This window comes from Onychostoma macrolepis, chromosome 21 (assembly GCF_012432095.1).
Source record: "Onychostoma macrolepis isolate SWU-2019 chromosome 21, ASM1243209v1, whole genome shotgun sequence".
In the NCBI taxonomy this organism is placed as follows: domain Eukaryota; kingdom Metazoa; phylum Chordata; class Actinopteri; order Cypriniformes; family Cyprinidae; genus Onychostoma; species Onychostoma macrolepis.
Window position 1 is genome coordinate 11,849,190 of NC_081175.1, and position 19,966 is coordinate 11,869,155.

General features: G+C 35.4%; 2 protein-coding genes across 3 annotated transcripts; both read left to right on the forward strand.

The window, feature by feature from the left end:
• The first annotated feature begins 1,315 nt into the window (after positions 1 to 1,315).
• Positions 1,316 to 8,082, forward strand: adra1ba (adrenoceptor alpha 1Ba). The gene is made up of 2 exons (XM_058758489.1): positions 1,316 to 2,477; positions 6,790 to 8,082. The coding sequence occupies exons 1-2, from the start codon at positions 1,550 to 1,552 to the stop codon at positions 7,332 to 7,334; spliced, it is 1,473 nt and encodes a 490-aa protein (XP_058614472.1). The 5' UTR covers positions 1,316 to 1,549; the 3' UTR covers positions 7,335 to 8,082.
• Positions 8,083 to 13,059: 4,977 nt separating this feature from the next.
• On the forward strand, positions 13,060 to 19,938 carry ttc1 (tetratricopeptide repeat domain 1). Of its 2 annotated transcripts, none has more exons than XM_058757927.1 (8): positions 13,060 to 13,129; positions 13,723 to 14,255; positions 14,371 to 14,431; positions 15,426 to 15,538; positions 15,884 to 15,920; positions 16,109 to 16,257; positions 17,128 to 17,182; positions 19,474 to 19,938. In XM_058757927.1, exons 2-8 carry the CDS (start codon positions 13,758 to 13,760, stop codon positions 19,608 to 19,610), a joined length of 1,050 nt encoding a protein of 349 aa, XP_058613910.1. In that variant the 5' UTR covers positions 13,060 to 13,129; positions 13,723 to 13,757; the 3' UTR covers positions 19,611 to 19,938. The 2 variants fall into 2 exon arrangements, with proteins under 2 accessions (XP_058613910.1, XP_058613911.1); XM_058757928.1 differs by having other exon boundaries at positions 13,088 to 13,140.
• Positions 19,939 to 19,966: the final 28 nt, after the last annotated feature.

Here is a 19,966-nt window from a genome sequence, read left to right on the forward strand (position 1 = left end):
TAAGAATAGCGTGGTTGGTATGTCCATTGGCATGCTTTCCAGTTGACATTGTATTGCATTACCTGACAGCAGGCTGTGAAGCTCAAGTGACCGATTTATTATAAATTACATCTGTCAGCAGGATGGCTAAATAGGTGTATATGACAAGGAACATTTTATTCTTTAAAATAAACTACAGTACCGTCTATTTTTATGCTAGGTACTAAATTTATATTACTAGTGAATAGCTAGTATCTTTTTCAATTTCTCTAGTAACTATTAATTAGTATGCCTTATATTTATTAAAATAGTCACTGTTCTAAAAGTGACAATAACATTTTCAACACATTTGTGCCATTGAATATCATCAGATAAATATTGGCTGAGATATCAACTTTTCATTTCCAATTTGAATCTATTTGAATTATTGCTTGCACTGATTCATATTTCTATCATTTATATACTAGTATGCATTTATTTGATTGTAGTGCCTGTTTCTGGAACTATAGTAACATTTCGGTAACACTTCATTTGGTTACACTTTATTTTAAGGTGTCCTTGTTACAGTGTAATTATACATTTGAGTATTATTAATTAACTACATGTACTTACTATATGGTTAGGGTTAGGATTAGAGTTTGATTTAGGGTTACTTGCATGTAATTATGCATAATTTATTGTTATTATAATAGTAAGAGCATGTTAAATGTATTACAAGGACACCTTAAAATAAAGTGTTACCCTTGTTATTACAATTAATTGCATGCAAGTAACCCTAAGACAAACCCTAACCATAACCAAATAGTAAGTACATGTAGTTAATTAATATTACTCAGTACTTAAATGTATAATTAACAAGGACACCTTAAAGTAAAGTGTAACCAACATTTCTTATCTCAGTAGTTATACTAGTACAAGTTGAAATTGGCTAAAAGTTCAGTTCAAAAGTTGGTTACACTTTATTTTAATGTGTTCTTGTTACACTGTTATTATACATGAAGTACTGAGTAATAACCATGTGCTTACTAGGGTTAGGATTAGGGTTTGTTGCATGCAATTATATATAATTTATTGTTATTACTAGGCCTATAGTAAATACGTGTAACTTACAAAAGAGATATAGGCCTACAAGGATTGTGTGACAATAAGTTATTAGATTACTCGTTATTACTAGTAAGTTTTGGGAAATAAAGGTTACAACGGCTTGCCATAGATGTAGAGGTTCAGAGGCCGTGAAAATATTCTGCTTTGCGAGGTCTCTCCGTGACTGCCTGTATAGTCTCCATAGGGAGGGGGTTTGGTGAATGCAGGAGTGGTCAGAGGCAGATGAGCCGGGAACACCGGGAGAGACACTGCGGAGAACCAAGTTACGCACATCTTCAACTGGACTTTATGCAACGTTTACAATTATGGACTTTTTCTATTTCGCACTTGTTGCGCAACAGAGCTTACGGATCCTTTGAATTGGTCATTTTCTATCTTTTTTTTCTTTGGCATACAGAAATAACAATTTGCGCATTTGGCGGTGAATCCTGCACTTACTTTGGTATGGAGGTACTGCAGAGGCAAGATGAGTTCTGATACAGATCAAGCCGTGAACTTCTTGAGTAATGCTTCCTCCGAACTGCCCGACGTCTCCAATTCGAGCTCCGCCGGTAACGGGACCGAACCGAGCTCGTTCAGCCTCAGCCGCGCGCTTCCACTGGGCATGGTTCTGGGCGCTTTTATTGTGTTTGCTATCGTGGGCAACATTCTTGTTATTCTCTCCGTAGTGTGCAACAGGCACCTGCGCATCCCAACCAACTACTTCATCATCAATTTGGCCATGGCAGACCTGTTGCTGAGCACAACTGTCTTGCCGGTGTCCGCCACGCGTGAAATTCTCAACTACTGGGTGTTCGGGAGGATTTTCTGTGACATCTGGGCTGCGGTGGATGTGCTGTGCTGCACCGCGTCCATCATGAGCCTGTGCGTGATCTCCATAGACCGCTACATCGGGGTGCGTTACCCGCTGCAGTACCCGAGCATTGTGACCGAAAAAAGGGCGCTCTTGGCTATGCTGGGTGTTTGGGTTCTTGCCTTTGTCATCTCCATAGGACCCCTGCTCGGGTGGAAAGAGCCTCCTTCAGAGGATGACACCGTGTGCCTCATCACAGAGGAGCCGTTTTACGCGCTCTTTTCCTCGCTGGGCTCCTTCTACATCCCGTTGGCGGTGATTCTGGCCATGTACTGCCGCGTGTATATAGTAGCCAAAAGAACCACTAAAAACCTCGAGGCTGGAGTGATGAAGGAGCACATGGACTCCAACGAGCTGACGCTCCGGATTCATTATAAAGGCTCTCAGACGCAGGATGACTGCAGCAAAGGCCACATGAGGAGCTCGCTGACAGTCAAATTACTCAAGTTTTCTAGAGAAAAGAAAGCTGCTAAAACGCTTGGTGTTGTTGTGGGCATGTTTATCCTGTGCTGGTTACCATTTTTCCTCGCATTACCCATCGGTACGTATGATGGTTTATTAATTATAACCCACAAAACACAAACTTTTAGGTTCCATTGTCAACAAATCATTTTATTTTATATTATATTCAATTTTTTTGTTTGTTTTTTACAGTTAAATGTTTCAATTATATGAAATATCTTGTAAACCGAATTTTAGGTAGATTCGTGATGGGTAATAGTTATAAAAACTTGGTCCCACTTTATATTAGGTGGCCTTAACTACTATCTACTTACATTTAAATTAATCATTTGATACAATGCACTTATTGTGTACATACATGTGTTTACATTGTACTTATATTTTTAAAAATACCTATATGTTATTACATCTCTAATTAATTTCTGTTATTACATTTATAATTACACTGTTGACCCATCCTTACACCTTAACCCACCCTTAAACCTACCCAGACCACCAAACCTGTCCCTAAACTTACCCCTATCCCACCTCAACAGCAGAAAAATTGTTTTGCAATACAATATGAACACAATAAGTACATTGTACTTACTTTTTGATGCAAGTACATAGTAGTTAAGGCCGCCTAATATAAAGTGTGACCAAAAACTTTATATTTTCAGCCTGTGAGTTTCCGTGGTACTAAATGTAAAAGTATCAAAACGAAATGTAGTTGCTATAATTTAAATTAGACTTATTTTTGACAATTTAAAAATTGTACCTTTTACCCCCTAAACTTTAAACCGTTTTTTCCAGATCAGATAATGAAACAGTGTTTTAAAGTTTATAGCAAATATGCTGCACTTGCAGCAAAGTGAAACAAAGTGAATGAGTGGAAAGTGAAAAGTGGCAAAAATGTGAATTTTGTCAAATTAGTCTTTGTCCCTGTTGGAAAAAACTGTTTTTATAACATGGCTTTTAGTAGTCCATTGTGGTCTACCAGCCTGACCAAGATCCCCTTTAGCTGGCTGTTCATTTCACCCATCATATATAGATCAGCTAGAAATCAGATTTTTAGTTCATAAATTACAGAAAACATATAGGCCTAAACATAGCTATAAACTTGCTAAGCTTCTGATCTGTCCCACTCTAAAGAACATTTAAAGTGTTATTGTTGTGGCATAAACGAGTCCTAGGGCATACAATTTGAGACAGTCTGTGCAGCTGCCCCATTATTTCATTAGTCTATCATAAGAAATAAAGTTCAACCTTGTTGGACAAACCCATGTGACATTACCACAATAATTCGATTTAAAAAAAAATATTTGTAGCAGCATGTGGAATTCATTGCCAATTACAGTCGTTCCTGAGGTGGATGATAACAGTAAAATGCATGCAAATGATTCTGTCGGCTGTAGAGGCATGTCATGTAGATGTAGTACACATTATATCACACTTTTAGACAGGACAATGAACAAACTGAATATATTTTGCAGCATATTTAGGCCTGTTTTATACTTTCACTTTGCTGGTATTGCTCCATGCATTACAAGAGACCACATCTTAAAATATTATATTTATCATCAAATAGTAAAATATCATGCTATATCATATTTTAAATAATAGCATCTTTATAGTTTATTTTAGTTCAGTAGTTACTATGAACAGTTGCACAGTGACATTGCTATTGGCATTGTTTAAAACAAAAGTAATTTTACAGATTGAATGTTAAGATAGTGCCATTTCTGACACTTTAGAATGTGATCCTGTTGCCAGGAAAAACTGCACGTCTCCAGCTTGATAAATTCATGTTCTGTTTGTGGTACCCAGCTCAGATTGTTATTCAAAATGTCTTAAATGGTTAAAGTTCAATACGTTTGCTCACTAAAAGAACAGTTTCAAGTTCTGTCATAGATGAGAGCCAGTGGAAGAGATGCAGAAGGTTAATTGTGAAGACATAATTCATAACCCCACTTTAGATTTTATTTTGCAGTATATTCTAACATATGAAGCCTTCTCTCATGTGTTGTTTTGAATTGCAAAGTGACGTCTGTCAAGTTAACCTGACGTGTGGTCATTTAATTCAGCAATGGATGAGTCACTACAGAGCCGGTCCCTGAAGCTCGCTGAAGTCTCCTGCTGGAATGCACTGGAGATGCCAATGTCTTCAGAGCTCTCTCATTCCCAGGCTCACTGCCTATCTGAACCCAGAGGTTTCTGACGAGGTGTGGGAATATAGGAGAGGTAGTTTTCCCACTACAGAAAAATCTGGTCAAAATTTAATCACCCTCCTATATTCACTTTATGACCCAGAAGTTCAGCTCCCAGTGACCTTCTAAAGGGTCATATTAGCAGATGGGCTGATATGTTTTTCCTGCAAATGAGTGAGGAAATATTTTGAAGGAAAATATATTCCATGTGTTTGACCTCGAGAAGTTAATTTCCCTTATTTGAGTAGCCTTTGTTTTCATGTGCCATGTTATGAATATTGGAATGAATTGGTGTATGAGAAGATTATAATTTCTGGTTGCATTGCATCAAGATTCGGACTTGCTTTAACGTTCTAATTTTTAATCACGATATCTATTATGTTTTATTTCCACATTTGGTTGTTGAGTGTTGATTAAGCTCAAAATGCTTTACTTGCTTTATGTTATAATTCATTTTCTTTTCTAAATGGTAGATTGAATGCAGATTGAATACAGATAATTGAAAAATCAATGACCACATTGTCACCAGGCCACATGAGAGTTTATCCATCAAGTAATGTGTTTTCTCAGGGCAGTTAGTTCGAATTATTTTTGGCAACGATTTCTTCAGACTTTGTTCAATCACAGATGAACTAAACAACTAAATAACAAAGCAGCGAGGTTTCTCTAAATGTCAGCTTGACAACAGAACAGAAAGCTCTTGCTTGAAGGAACAAGGTTGTTGCAAGATTGTTTGTTGACTTCTTATAGTGCAGATTGTCTTAATTTATAGCTGCTCTGGCTGAGTGACGTGATTTAGAGAAGAAAGTGACGTAACATCTTAAGGTAATGGAATAATTCACTTACTGGCAGAGACAGAAGCTGACCGGAGGCCTCACACCTGTGGCTCTTCTTGAAGTGTGGTAATGAACCCAAGTCTCACCGGCTCTGTACTGATACGTACCATAGAGAATTAGACCAAATCACTTACTTCAGTCATCCGTCCAGTTCCTGTTAGAGGAATTACTGAAAGTAGGCTACATAATATATATAAACCTTGAAGCTTTCAGATTAAAAGAGGAAAAGATTTTGTCTAATTAGTAAGATCAGAGCCAAACAAGGGTATGGGCTGCACATCATGCATTTACAGGCGAGTGAAAAAGCGGTGCATTCCTCAGGGAAGAGTGAGTTAGCAAACTCATGAGTGGAGATAAGCTACAGTCAGAGTCTGGAAAAGCATGATGGATCTGTGTGACCTTTATTTAATGTTTTAGAGACTGGGGGAGAAGAAACCTGAGAAAGACTTCCAGTTAGAAAATAAGACCATAGAAGAGACAGATTTTCTGGCTTGCTTCTTTAAATAGACAGTTGATTTAAGCTGGAGTACAATCATTTAAAAGCACTATAAATCTTCCTCATAAAACAGGAATTTAAAAACTTAAGATAACCGTTTTAATAAAACCTTACAGAGTGCACAGCAAAGAATGGGTTATTCAAATTATGCTCTTTAGGACAGGATGAGAGTGTTCAAAAAATAGACCTACTTTTTAAGACCGGGACAGACTTAATGTTGAATTAGAGGCTTAGAAATATGAAAGATAAAACTTAATTTCATTAAACCTTTCAAAAGCATATATGGATCATATTTCATCCAAATAGTAAAACACAGAAATAAGGAATTCTATTTTTGCTTGATGTTATTGTTGAGAACATTTGATTATTATATACATTTTATTTAATATTGTTTATATATTATAATATAGATTTATATCAGATATATTTTTGCCTTTGTGACACATTTAAACGATAAGTAATCATATTGTCCAACTTGCATTGTAAAAATGCATAAAACATCCAATTCTAATTAGTGTAAAGCCGAAAAAAGTGTTTCTGACACATTATAATGTTACCCCACGTTATTTGCATTATCAAACTGCAAAAAGTATTTGTACACATCATGATCGTTTTAGTTCATTTATGCCGATTTACTGTTAGTGATGAGACTAATGAGACACACTCAAGTAAAATATCTGTTCACATAACATTAGAGAATTTGGGGGAAATATGTTTATTGTCATTAAGATGAAAAAGATTTACAATAATTGATTCTTTATTCTGTAGTTTATGTGCGAGTTGATAAAGTCTGCCCTCTATTGGTGAAAGATGAAAAAGCATTGTTCATGCAGATTGTTTACAAAAATTCCCTTTTATGTCTCCTATTTTTAGGGTCGTTTAACACCAGTTTACGTCCTCCTGAAACATTCTTCAAGGTGATCTTCTGGCTGGGCTACTTCAACAGCTGCCTGAACCCCATTATTTACCCCTGTTACAGCCGTGAGTTCAAGCAGGCCTTCATTCGGATCTTACGGTGCCAGTGTCAGCAGAGGAAACAACAGGGCTGGAGGGCATACAACTACCGTGTCCAGACGGGCTCGGCCAGCCAGGTCTACACAGACACCAGCTCCATTTGCATGAACGGCAGTCAGCAGACCCTGGCCCCGATGCAACCCAGCCCAACGTTATTCAGCTCTCGTCCGGCATCAGGCCTTCTTCCAGGCTGGGGCCCTTGTACCTCCTCTTCCTCTTCCTCCCTATCCGGGAGCCCTTTTCCTGGTACGATGAGATCCAGCTCTAGGGCGACGAGTCCTTGCAAAACTAACAGGATGGCTTTGCTGTTCTCCAGTGGGTCCCAGAATGCCAATGGACAGAATGGAAAGCGAGAGACAGAGCATGGGCTGGTATCTAGACACACGCCTGAGACTACAATCTAGATTGATGTTGATAGTGACTTTCTTGCCAGTCATTTCTCTGTCTCTCAGTTCTTTCTGGATGGATCTGATACAGTATTGTAGACGTGAAATACATTGGGCATCTTCTCATGCATGTCAACATTGTTTAATTTGATAGTCGCAGTTGCTATGTAAGAAATAATGTACAGTCAAATGGTAATTATCGCAAAATAAACCCCCGACCAGGTGATTAGAACACAGATGCAAACAAGTAAGTAAATAAATGGACATGAAATATTGATTTGAGTTGATATTATTGTATCTGCATATTCCCTTAAAGCTCCCACTAAGAAAAAAAATAGTCCATTGCTATATACAAATCAACAGACATAGCAAAAAGTCAAACACTGCAACAATAGAGTAATATTTTTAACACTATTTTTAACCTTCACTGCAGTTGACAACTAAGATGCACGATGGCGGCGGTTGCGTATGTGTAAATCGAGAGAGAACGAGTCTGGGACATGAAAATAGTGCCGGTTTCATGTTAAGAAGTTTGTCTGAATAAGTGCAACTGTTCCCACTGCCTTGGTTCCAGAAGTATGTTTACTTCTTTTTTCCCATAGAGAATTTTAAAAAGCTATAAGCGTAAACCAAACAAACCAGCTACGAGATGAATCACAATATTACAAACTTTGATTTAAAGCAAAAACATATTTGTAAATTGTACAAGACTCTGTATTTTAATGGCTTCAGTGAGGGAAACAATCCCATGAAGTATTGGGAAACAATGGAGCTTATTATTCATTTAAAGGGACAGTTCACCCAAAAATGAAAATTCTGTTATTACTCACCCTCATGTCGTTCCAAACCCGTAAGACCTACGTTCAACTTCAGAACACAAATTAAGATATTTTTGATGAAATCCCAGAGCTTTCTGACCCTGCATAGACAGCAATGACACTGAAACATTTCTAGGCACAGAAAGGTAGTAAGGACATCGTTAAAATAGTCCATGTGACATCATTGGTTAAATTGTAATGTTATGAAGCTACAAGAATACTTTCTGGTCACAAAGTAAACAAAAATAACAACTTTACTCAACAATTCTCTTCTTCCATGTCAGCGTCTGGCTCCATTCACGGGAGTACCATGACACAACAGGGTCAGAAAGCTCTCAGATTTCATCAAAAATATCTTAAATTGTGTTCCGAAGATAAACGAAGGTCTTACGGGTTTGGAACGACATGAGGGTGAGATGACAGTATTTTCATTTTTGGGTGAACTAACCCTTTAAAGATGTTGATTATAGCTTATATAGACAAACAATATATTTTATATTTATTACAAATATAGTTTGAGAGAGTATGAGAGACTAAAAGGGATGTTTTTGCATGATTTGTTTTCTTTGCAGAATGATGGGTAATGTAGGTTTTCATCAGGAATTTTACTGTCTAACATGAGTTAAAAAAAAAAAAATTGAAATCAAGCGGTCTGATGGCTTCAACGTGAGCATGTACCATTGATTAACAACCTCGTAGTTAAGTCTGTCTTTAAAGTTTTAAAAATGAAAGTCAAAAATCTATTCCCTTATGTACAAAATGAATGGGATTTTTACTTCTGGAACCTAACTGTTGCACTCTATAAGGCTATATAGCAGTGTTTACTAGATTTTTCTTAATTTAATAAAAATAAATAAATAAATAAATAAAACTTTACAGATTTACAATGTTAGATATTGCAGAAATGCATCATCACAGTCTGTGAAAGAGATGGTTTGGAAATCCGAGGTTATTTCAAATACCAAAATCACTACTTTTTCACCTTTTAACATCAGTACATGTGTATTATTGTGTACATACTGTTTCAAATTTGTAGATCGTGAAGAGTCTATATTTGGCCTGTTTGACTATAGTGGCGATGATTGTAGTAACTTTTGCATGAATAAAGGGATCAGCTCCGCACCTGGACTTCTGTGCACAGCTATGAGCAGCACTGATAAAACTCAGTATGATTTGCTCACTGGTCTGTTCACTTCATTTATTTATTTCCCTTTTGATCTTCATGTTCTTATTCAGGTTGTGTCAGTTTTATAATAATGCTTATTGGACTGGTCAAGACTATCCAGTTAGATTCACAGTTAGAGGTAAATCCGTGACGCCTTGTGATTTCCTGTTCAAAAGGTGAGGGTGTTGAAGATGTCAGATATCTAAACTGATTTTGGTTCATTACAGCACACTTTTTAACAAATGAATGGATGGCATGAAAAACTAACGTTTGACTGAACAATTTAAGGCACAAATCAACATATTGTGTGTGCTCTGAACCAGCAAATTGGATTCTTTCAAGGTGTAAATGTGTTATACAACAAGACTTCGTACTTAATAAGAAAATGTGGTCATTGGTTCTACATTTACTGTTCGATTCAGTGGATATAAAAGGAAAATATCTTTCACTTACAATTTAATTCAGCCTTGATTTGTTTGTTCTGTGCAACCGAAATGTTTTCAAGGGAAACATCAGCGCTTCATTATCAAATGAAGAATGTGTGCATTTCTCCTGATATGTTTTTCTCCTTCGCACTTGTACATCTTATTTACTAAGTGGACCATATAAAATTTATCTTTCTATATTTAGTGTTATATTGTGTGCTGTAGTATATAAAGACTTATTTTCCTTTCTCTCGAGACAAGTGCATAATGAAGAAATAAATTTCATTTGTGAAGGTTCTGTTATTTGTGTTCTATTAAAAAAAGTGTCCACTCTTTAAAAGTGTCCACTTGACATGGTGATACCTTTGGAAAATATATACTGGGATGTGTATTAGGGTTTTTGTATATACTACAAGTCTTTTTGCATCTGTGATGTTTAGAATATAGACAACATGTTTACATGTAAATAGAATTCAATATCCAAACTGATCATAATACAAACAGTTTCATAATTAGACATTCATGCTTGTGCAGAACTCACTATATCACCAGTCAGATTAGTTAGAGAGTTCCTCGTTTTTGTTTTTGTGTTGTTCATTTCAATAGATTTTATTGTGATTTTATTTGGATGGATTCTGAAACTTCAAGTTTTCTTCATTCTTTCACATACATGTGGATTTTTGTGATGTTTTTTATCAGCTGTTTGGGCTCTCATTCTAACGGCACCCATTCACTGCAAAGGATCCATTGGTGAGAATGTGATATAGTGCTAAATTTATTCAAATCTGTTCTGATGAAGAAACAAACCCATCTACACTTTTGGCAGTTTTTTTTTTTTTTACTGTTAAAGGGATAGTTCACGCAAAAAATGAAAATTCTGTCAGTAATTACTCACCAACCCGCAAGACCTTCATTCATCTTCGGAACAGAAATTAAGATATTTTTGATGAAATCGGAGAGCTTTCTGAACCTCCATAGACAGTAATGAAACTACCACATTCAAGGCCCAGAAAGGTAGTAAGGACATCATTAAAATAGTCCATGTGACATCAGTGGTTGAACTGTAATGTTATGAAGCTACAAGAATACTTTTAATGCGCAAAGAAAAGAAAAATAATGACTTTATTCAACTATTCTATTCGTTCATGACAGTACCACGACCCATGCATTCTGATGTAGAACCCGGATGCGCTGCGGCTTGTTTGCAAAGAGAGGAATGCGCACACACACACATACACACACACAAATATATATATATATTTGCACATATATATATTATCTATGCACAGGCATACGTCGTAGTGCTCTTGTGAACGTGTGTCGAATTTTTGGCACGGAAAAGAAGAAATCGTTGAATAAAGTTATTTTTGTTTTCTTTGAGCACAAAAAGTATTATTCTCATAGCTTCATAACATTACGATTGAATGTCACATGGACTATTTTAACGATGTCCTTACTACCTTTCTGGGCATTGAACTTTTCAGTTGTGTTGCTGTCTATGCAGAGTCAGAATGTTCTCTGATTTCATCAAAAATATCTTAATTTGTGTTCTGAAGATCTTCCTGTCTTACAGGTTTGGGATGATATGAGGGTAAGTAATTAATAACAGAATTTTCATTTTTGGGTGAACAAATCCTTTCACTAAAGACAAATCTACAGGAAAAACACTGTTCACTTTGAAAAATAAAAGACAATTTTGCAAACATCACACTTGTTTTAACATATCCACAGCAAAGAGCATAACCTCCCAATAACATTTTTTCACTATTAAAATTTCTGTTATTTCTGTAACTTACTTCCATTAGACAAACACTGCAAGTATTTCTGGCAGCTGCCAGATTTAGGCTAGCAGTATTTGTAATGCTTTGTTTGTTGGTGTATGTAAAGTTTTGTGTTGCTTATTTTCCCTGGATGTCACGTTTGCCTCTATATTTAAATACCACATGTATCACAAGACCTTGCATGAACACACCAGGATGTCACACAGACTTCTGTTACTATCTTGGTCCTTCTCTCCCCTTTTATTTTCACTGTTGTCAGTGGAAAAGTGAAGTCATACACTGAAAATATATGTGCTTGTTATATGTGAAGTTTTAAGGCCAGTTTTTTCCTATCAGTGGGTTTTACAATCTTTTGCTATGCCAGGATTTAGCAGGTGGCCCAAAGGCGAGCCAGACACAGAACATAGCTGGACGCATTATGAGCCAGAACTGTCTATCATGTGATTCTCTCAGCTCCTCAACACATCAAGCTGCCCAAGTGAGAACTCGGAAGTGAGAGAGAAAGACTGCCAAAACTCAGACAGGCTTCATATTAGTATTCCTGTTCCGCTGGCCTCATTTAACCACTGTTGCACATGCACTCCGGGTCAAAAACAAAGCCCTACACGCTAACCTCACAAACAATAAACAATGCAGCATGTACAAAACACATCCAATGCAGTCAAAATACTGAGGTGTGCAAGGTGGGGCAGTGTTTGTTAGACTGATGTTGGAGCACTGATAAAAGCTTTATATTCCCAATGTTAAATGCAAACATCATTTATGTTAAAGCATAAAAACATATTCCCGAGTTGGTCTCACCAGCTTGATCAAGGAGGATATGATGTAAGAGATCATGCAATAATTTTGTGGATTTTCCATGTGCTAACTGAGATCATTTAGATCATATTACAACTAACAATAGCTAATGATTTTTACATTTAATTGCCTCCTGTTATGTAAAAAACAATCAATCAGTAATTATAGTAATTGTCTCACTTTAACTGCTGTCCCATTTTGGCTTATATTATGATTATTTTTATTAATAAAATAAAAAATATAAATCATGTCATTTTTTTCACCTACTTGTTAGTGTATTTACATTTAAATTCATCCTGATATTTAAAATACATTCAGTAGTGAATAGTAATTGACTCACTTTACCTGCTTTCTGATTTTGTCTATATATATATATATATATATATATATATATATATAAGCAATTTATTTAAAAAATCATAAATCACAAACTTTATTTTATTAATTTACATATTCATTTACCTACATTTAATTATCTCTTGATAATCAGTCATGAAATGATTTGTTTCACTTAATCTGATGTCCAATTTTTGATAATACATTATTATTATTATTGTTGTTGTTGTTGTTCATAATGATTAATATTCACAATGATGAAGAAAATCCATATATATTTTTAGATTTGTGTTCAGGCGATTTTAAATGTTACACATAGATAATTATTGATGCATTATGATATGTAAAATGAAATGTTTACCCACTCTACAAAACACAAATAAGTTTTCTAGTAAGCAAATACGAACTCCTACTACATATCCCAGAATCCTTTTCTACCCATGCGTCACGCGGATTAACCGGAAGAGACGGTATGGCTCATTTCTAGAAGGTGAGGAAGAGGTATTGTGTTATTGTTTTTATCTCATTTGTAGCGTTTAAAATATCATTTTCATACTGCAGTGCCAATGAAAATGAATCAATGCAAATGAAAATGAAACTTTTACAATAATGCCAAGTGGACAGCGGATGAAGTGAAATCAGTCCTGTTAACACATGTGCTAATAATATGTGTTGACTGATATTTCTGTCTGAATTGTTAATGCAAGCTACTACATTCCGTAGTCGAATATTGTTAAGATTTCTCTTTTTATTTAATACAAATACATTTTAGTGTATATTAAGTAACGTTATGTTACGAGGTACATCAAGTCTAAAATAAGCATGACATGTTGATGACAATAGGACGAGTCAAGACCAGTTTATCAAAGTCTGTTGTGGTATTTACGTACATTTAGCAGTGCATGGTTGTACAAACCGTGTGTATTTTAGACTTATTTCATACTTGCTTTATATGGCAGTCTGAAAAGAAATGGAAATACTGTCATTTTATTCATATAGCCTAAATATGTATGATCATGTTCAGTAGTTTTGCGGTGTTGGAGGTGAATATGACTTGAGATAATTTACATTTACTTTCCTTAGATACTGTTTAGGTTGTGGTGACAACACAACTCCAGATGGAGATGGAGTCTAAGACGTTCTCAGCCGCCATGGCTGACACCTTAATAGTGTCAGAGACCAGAGAAACTACCACAGACCCTGAGGATGACTGTTTCTATGACTGTGAGGACACGTTGCCTGGAGAAGATGGACACACTGATGTTAAACGCACAGAGAGGGAGCACAGAGACGAGCTGGAGTCAGATGACAGGACAGAAAATGAGAGAATAGAAAACATGGATGGCATTGACCGGTTGTGTTTGGATAACACATCAGAAGAGGATTCTGAAGGGCTCGAGGACAGTTCGGCTGAAAAGAGACACGACTCATTAACAAGAGACCTGGATCCTGAGAAAGACAACGATGAGGAGAATTGGGAGAGGTTTGTGGAGAGCGATGAGCAGAGAGAGGGCGACTCTGATTCAGAATTTAAAGAGGAGACGGTCAAGGTGAATGAGTATGATGAGGAATATCTGCGTGAGCAGGAGAAAGACCTGACGGAAGAAGAAAAAGAGGTGAGCGGTATTATCCAATTGTTATTTTTCATGTCCTTCAAAATCTACAGTTCTGGCTGTACCATATTTCACACCATTGATATTCTCACTTTTTTTTCTTTTTTTCAAATTGCAGAGCAGAAGAAAGGAGAGTTTAGAGCTGAAGGAGAAGGGCAACACACAATTTAAGAGTGGAGGTAAGACAATCCCACGGTCAGGGATAAACAGGATTCCTGCTCTTCATCCAATTAGAATAGTTCATAAAATATGACATCATATATATTCAATATTTATTAACCCTCATGTTATTTACCTGTATAATTTTTTTAAAGACTTTTCGAAGAATCTTTACACAGCTCTTCTTTTAGACACTGACACTTCATAGACACATCTGTCAAGCTCCATAAAAGACGGGAAAAAACCAAATAAAACACAACAACAACAATATTAAAACTTAGTATAGGTTGTCTGTACAACTTGTGCACTATACACTACTGTTCAAAAGTTTGGGGTCAGTACATTTTTTTCTTTAAAAATTCAGCAAGTAGGTATTAAATTGATCAAACGTGACAGTAAAGACATTGATAGAATAATAAAAAAAAAAAAAAAACACATTTTCATTTCGAATAAATGCTGTTCTTTTAAACTGTTTCCACAAAAATATTTGCGTTTTTTTTTTTTTTAATAATTAGCTATGCACCACAGTGATAAATTACATTTTAAAATATATTAAAGTAGATTTTTTTAAGTTATAATAAAATTTCACAATTTTTACTGTATAATAAATGCAGCCATTGTGAGCATAAGAGGCTTACCAACCCCAAACCTTTGAGCACTAGTCAAATAAGATGCCTTGTACATACATAATACTGTGAAAATCAGTGAATAACAATTTGATTTTAGTCTGTTCCTTCCTAATTTTATCATATAACTTATGTAGTTGACATTTATAACTTTTCTGGTGTTTTGATGTGATCAAAATGAAAATATATGCTTAAAGATTCTTCACAAATTTTATGTGCAACAACAAATACCCATATATACATGTTTGGAAAAACAAGAGAATTAAAAAATAATGACATATCTTTCATTTTAAGCTAAACTCTCCCAAATGTTAATCGCATTGAGGCGGTATCATAGATTTGAAAGGTTGTGTTTGTGAATGAGCTTCTGACATGTCATTGTTTACAGAGCATGTAGAGGCTGAAGAGTCTTACACGGCCGCTCTGAAAGTGTGTCCTGTGTGCTACAGTAAAGAGAGATCCATACTCTTCTCTAATCGAGCTGCTGCACGCCTGCATCAGGTGAACTTTGGGTGTTTTGTGCAGATGTAGAATGCATGTATTTTTATTTTTATTTTCTGAACACATTTTGAATGTTTACTGTACTACACCATGTAGATATAGCATAACAATGTATGCATATGATTATGAGTACTTTTAGTTTTTTTTGCATAAGCATGAATCGATGACGATTTAGCATTTTAGAATATGTTGGAACCAGTCCAATTTAATAAGCTTTGATACAATCATTACTTTGAGTGCTCAAATTAGATTTTTCCTCTAGTGGTTTTGTACATGATTATTCAAATATTCCCTTATTTATTCATAGTTTTGCATAATAACTTTATTCATAATTTTATCTGGCAGGATAAAAAAGACAGTGCTATCAGTGACTGCTCTAAAGGTGAGAGAATATCCTGCACACATTGTGTTCTGTATCTAGAGAATGTACACGACTTGCAACACACTATTTTTATGTTGTGTCTCTGATGTATATCTTAATTTCCTTTTCCTGTGGAAATGTAATTTGACATTTGAACTGCCATGACACAAAGGCTTTTGAGACAGTGTGTTTTGTCTTGTCTTCCACAGCCATAGAACTAAATCCAAATTATGTCCGTGCCATTCTGCGGAGAGCAGAACTCTACGAGAAGACAGACAAGCTCGATGAAGCTCTAGAGGACTATAAAACTGTCTTGGAGAAAGACCCGGGCATCCCTGCAGCTAGAGAAGCCTGTATGGTGAGTGTTTCCACATCAGCATTTCGACTCTAAGGCCTCCACTGACCACAACAACACCGCTAGTTACTGTAAACTAAATATTAGGGTTCCCATTCTTTTTAACCAGTGATTTTACATCACTCTTCAAATTATTAATGATTTACCTATTAAGGATTATTAAAAATATCAGATTAATTATTTTATAACTTGGTATAACTAGTAGTAAACATACATTCTTCATAAAAAATGACCGTGGATTTTTCCAAGTCTAGAAAACAAACTTTTAAAACCAGTCTTTCCTCATATATCAAGGTTTTCCAAGATCATGGGAATCCTGGTTCTTTAAAATAAAAGTTATTTTAAAGCCTGTTTTTGTCTTATTTTAAGTCATCTTGAAGCCCACTTGGAAGTCTGCTGAGGCCCCCTAGTGGGCCTAGGCCCTTTCTTGAGAGCCACTGCTCTACATGATTATCATTAAAGAGAATGAAAATTCTGTCATTAATCACTCACCCTCATGTCGTTCCAAACCCACAAGACCTTCATTCATCTTCAGAACACAAATTAGGATATTTTGGATGAAATCCGAGAGCTTTCTAACCCTGCATAGACAGCAATGCAACTACCACGTTCAAGGCCCAGAAAGGTTCAAGCCCATTTAAGCTTGAATATGTCCATAATCTAATGGATGTTTTGCATTGTCATTTGAAAATTACACATGTCTGATTCATTTTAATATTTCATGATCTCAAATAATGAATGAATGAATGAAAATGTGTACCAGTTTGAAACAACTTAAGAATGAGCAATTGAAACTGATTGATATTTGAAAAAATCAAATAGAAACTTTTTAAAGACTGAGTTTAAATTTTTCTTTCTATTTCTCTTTTACAGCGATTGCCACGGCAAATTGAGGAGCGAAACGAGAAGCTGAAAGAAGAGATGATGAGTATGATTACATTTTTCTTATAAAACGTGAATTGTGATTATTTTGTCTCATATTACAATTGTGATATGACATTTCATTTCATAAAAAGCGTCTTCTATTGCTACCTCCGAGACCTCCAGACTAAAAACAGTTTGTATTGCTAAGGAAAAAATTATTAATTGTAAAGGAGTTCACGCTTGGGTTCACTCTTTATAAGAATCAACTAACACTACAAGTTACAATACAAAAATTGACATCTTAAATTCTTCTTTCAATTTTCAAATCCTCAAGCTTTTATTTTGGTGTAATATTGGTGAAATGAGGTAAACTTTTGTCCACAAAAATGTTGGAAATTATGCAAGTTTGAATAAAGTGAACCTAGCACACATTGTGTTCCCAAATTAATGCAAATTAAACTCACAGAAGCAAGCTGCTTTGAAAACACTATTCATTCTCACTACTATTATAAGCTGCATGCAAATAAATGAATACAGTGCCGCTTTTCACTCAAAACAATAAAATTGCAGCGTTTGATTTGATAATCACAATATTCTGAATACTTCAGTACATAAAAGCACATGTAAACAAGCAAAAAAAAATAAATTAGTAAATATGACTACACTGTAATTTAGCAACGCTCATAAGGCTGCAGAAGGGTGAGTGCTTCAGTGCAACAGTGCGGTTCATTTTGAAGGTTGTCTGGATAAGACACAGTTGCTATTAAGCATATTGCTCTTAGAAAGTTCTAGCCTGATCCATTAATTAGTACGTTTCAAAGAGTCCTTTCAAACTGAAGAACCTTGGATTGAAAAAAGCCCTTGTTGCATAAATCATATCTAATGCAGTCTTCCTGAATTTTTCATTTCCACTAGACCATAAATTGCACTGCATTGAGACAAAGGCTTGTGGCTGTATGTTAGTTGGCCACACTTTGACACTTAACATTTTAAAAATGCTTCATAAAAAATATTAAATTCTAAAACAACAGCTCAGTCATGAAACTGCAATTACTGGAGAGACTGATAAATGGCAAAATATTTCTTGTTTTTTATTCCACTGTCATAATTCACATTTATTATTATTAATACATTATCTAATTGTATCTGTTATTTTAATTCTTATGTCTAATAATTTTGTGTCAAGAGGCAGAGTGATAATAAATAACAATATCATTAATAATAAAAGTGATTAATAAATTATATATTTATAAACTTGATTCTAATTTCTAAGGATTATTTTATTACTATATCAAAAAGCAGAAATAATTCAAAACAACAATGGCTTATATATCAATTGTCAGACAATGAAGCATTAATAAGTTGGTATTAATATTGATCAAGCTGATCTCTAATAAAATAGAAAATTCACATCTGTGTCTCTAGTAGACATTTAAAGCTATAACTAAGTATTGTAGCATTGATTTGTACAGTTTTCTGGTTAAATGTTGCTGCACTTTCTCAGAGCACATACAGGTTTTGTCTGTTTCAAGGTTTTATTAATAAATGTTGCAGGCACTGTATGTTTCCTATAAGGATCGGATTTCCAGTTTGAGGTAAAGACTGTTGCTGTCAGACTGAATTTCCTGCAGTTCACAGTGAGGTGTGGCTGCTCAACACTTCATATTGATCTCACTGCAGTCCAGTCACAGAGACAGAGCTCTCCACAATCACTTTACACCTTTTTTTGGACCAAGGACCCCTTGGTGGTAGAGAGTTGGAAGCAGGGAGACCCCCCTTACATATTGCATTTAAAGCCTAGCCTATGAAACAGCACCATTTAGTACCATGTTCATGTATTTACACACTTTATTATAAGGGTTACATTGATTGCAACTCTAATAACATGTTCATTATTGATGTACAGAGTCATATGTCATACTTTACATTTAATTTTGTTTAATGTAGGAGGGATAAACATAAAGAATATTTCCATTTTTCTTTAAGAAATTCATTCTTAAAGCAAGAATCGATCAAAATTGATATATAAGACATTGTTACAAAAGATGACACTTTCAACATGTTTTTTCTTGAGAACCAAATCAGCAAATTAGACTTTTGAAGGATCATGTGACACTGAAGACTGGAATAATGGCTGTTGAAAATTCAGCTTTGCTATCACAGGAATAAATTACATTTTTAAATATATAATATAAATGTAAATATATTTTACAATATTTCTGTTTTTACTGATTGGGTAAACACGGTCTTGGTCAGCACTTATTTTTTTTAACTACCTGTTAAAGACCACTTCTGTATTCTTTCTGCTTTCTGTTGTTGGCAGATCATTTATTTGCTGTCTCTTTTGATTCTCAGGTAAGCTGAAGGACTTAGGCAACATGATTTTACGACCCTTTGGTCTCTCCACCTCCAACTTCCAGGTCAACCAAGATACCAACACAGGATCCTACTCCGTTAATTTTGTTCAGAATCCCAATAACAACAACAGTTGACAACATTCAGAGTCTTTTTATAGAGTGGCACAATAGTGAACTGCCCCAAGTATCCAGTCCCTCTCTGACTGTTCAATCATATGCCCAGTCTGCACTAATTCATTGATGCAAGTAATGTAAACCTTTTTTTTTTCTTCCATTGACCATGGTTTTTGTTTTTTGGGGAATTTGTAAACCTGTATTATATAGAGATTCAGTTTTTTGGCATGCCAGAATGTTACATTTGCTGTGAAGCTGGTGTCAGTGATCCAGACTGTCAATCATGAGCAATGAGATAATGAGCCTTCATCGCGTCACCCTAACCTGCGTTCACATTAAACCAGTGGATAAGATCCTGCGTGCTTTGTGCGTTGTGT

What these genes read in the sequence shown, in the direction of transcription:
- adra1ba (XM_058758489.1), top strand. Translation starts at nt 1,550, where the DNA reads ATGAGTTCTGATACAGATCAAGCCGTGAACTTCTTGAGTAATGCTTCC. An exon ending in TTTCCTCGCATTACCCATCG is followed by an intron (nt 2,478 to 6,789) that starts GTACGTATGATG and finishes TCCTATTTTTAG; the next exon opens with GGTCGTTTAACACCAGTTTA.
- ttc1 (XM_058757927.1), top strand. Translation starts at nt 13,758, where the DNA reads ATGGAGATGGAGTCTAAGACGTTCTCAGCCGCCATGGCTGACACCTTA. An exon ending in TGACGGAAGAAGAAAAAGAG is followed by an intron (nt 14,256 to 14,370) that starts GTGAGCGGTATT and finishes TTCAAATTGCAG; the next exon opens with AGCAGAAGAAAGGAGAGTTT. An exon ending in CAGCTAGAGAAGCCTGTATG is followed by an intron (nt 16,258 to 17,127) that starts GTGAGTGTTTCC and finishes TCTCTTTTACAG; the next exon opens with CGATTGCCACGGCAAATTGA.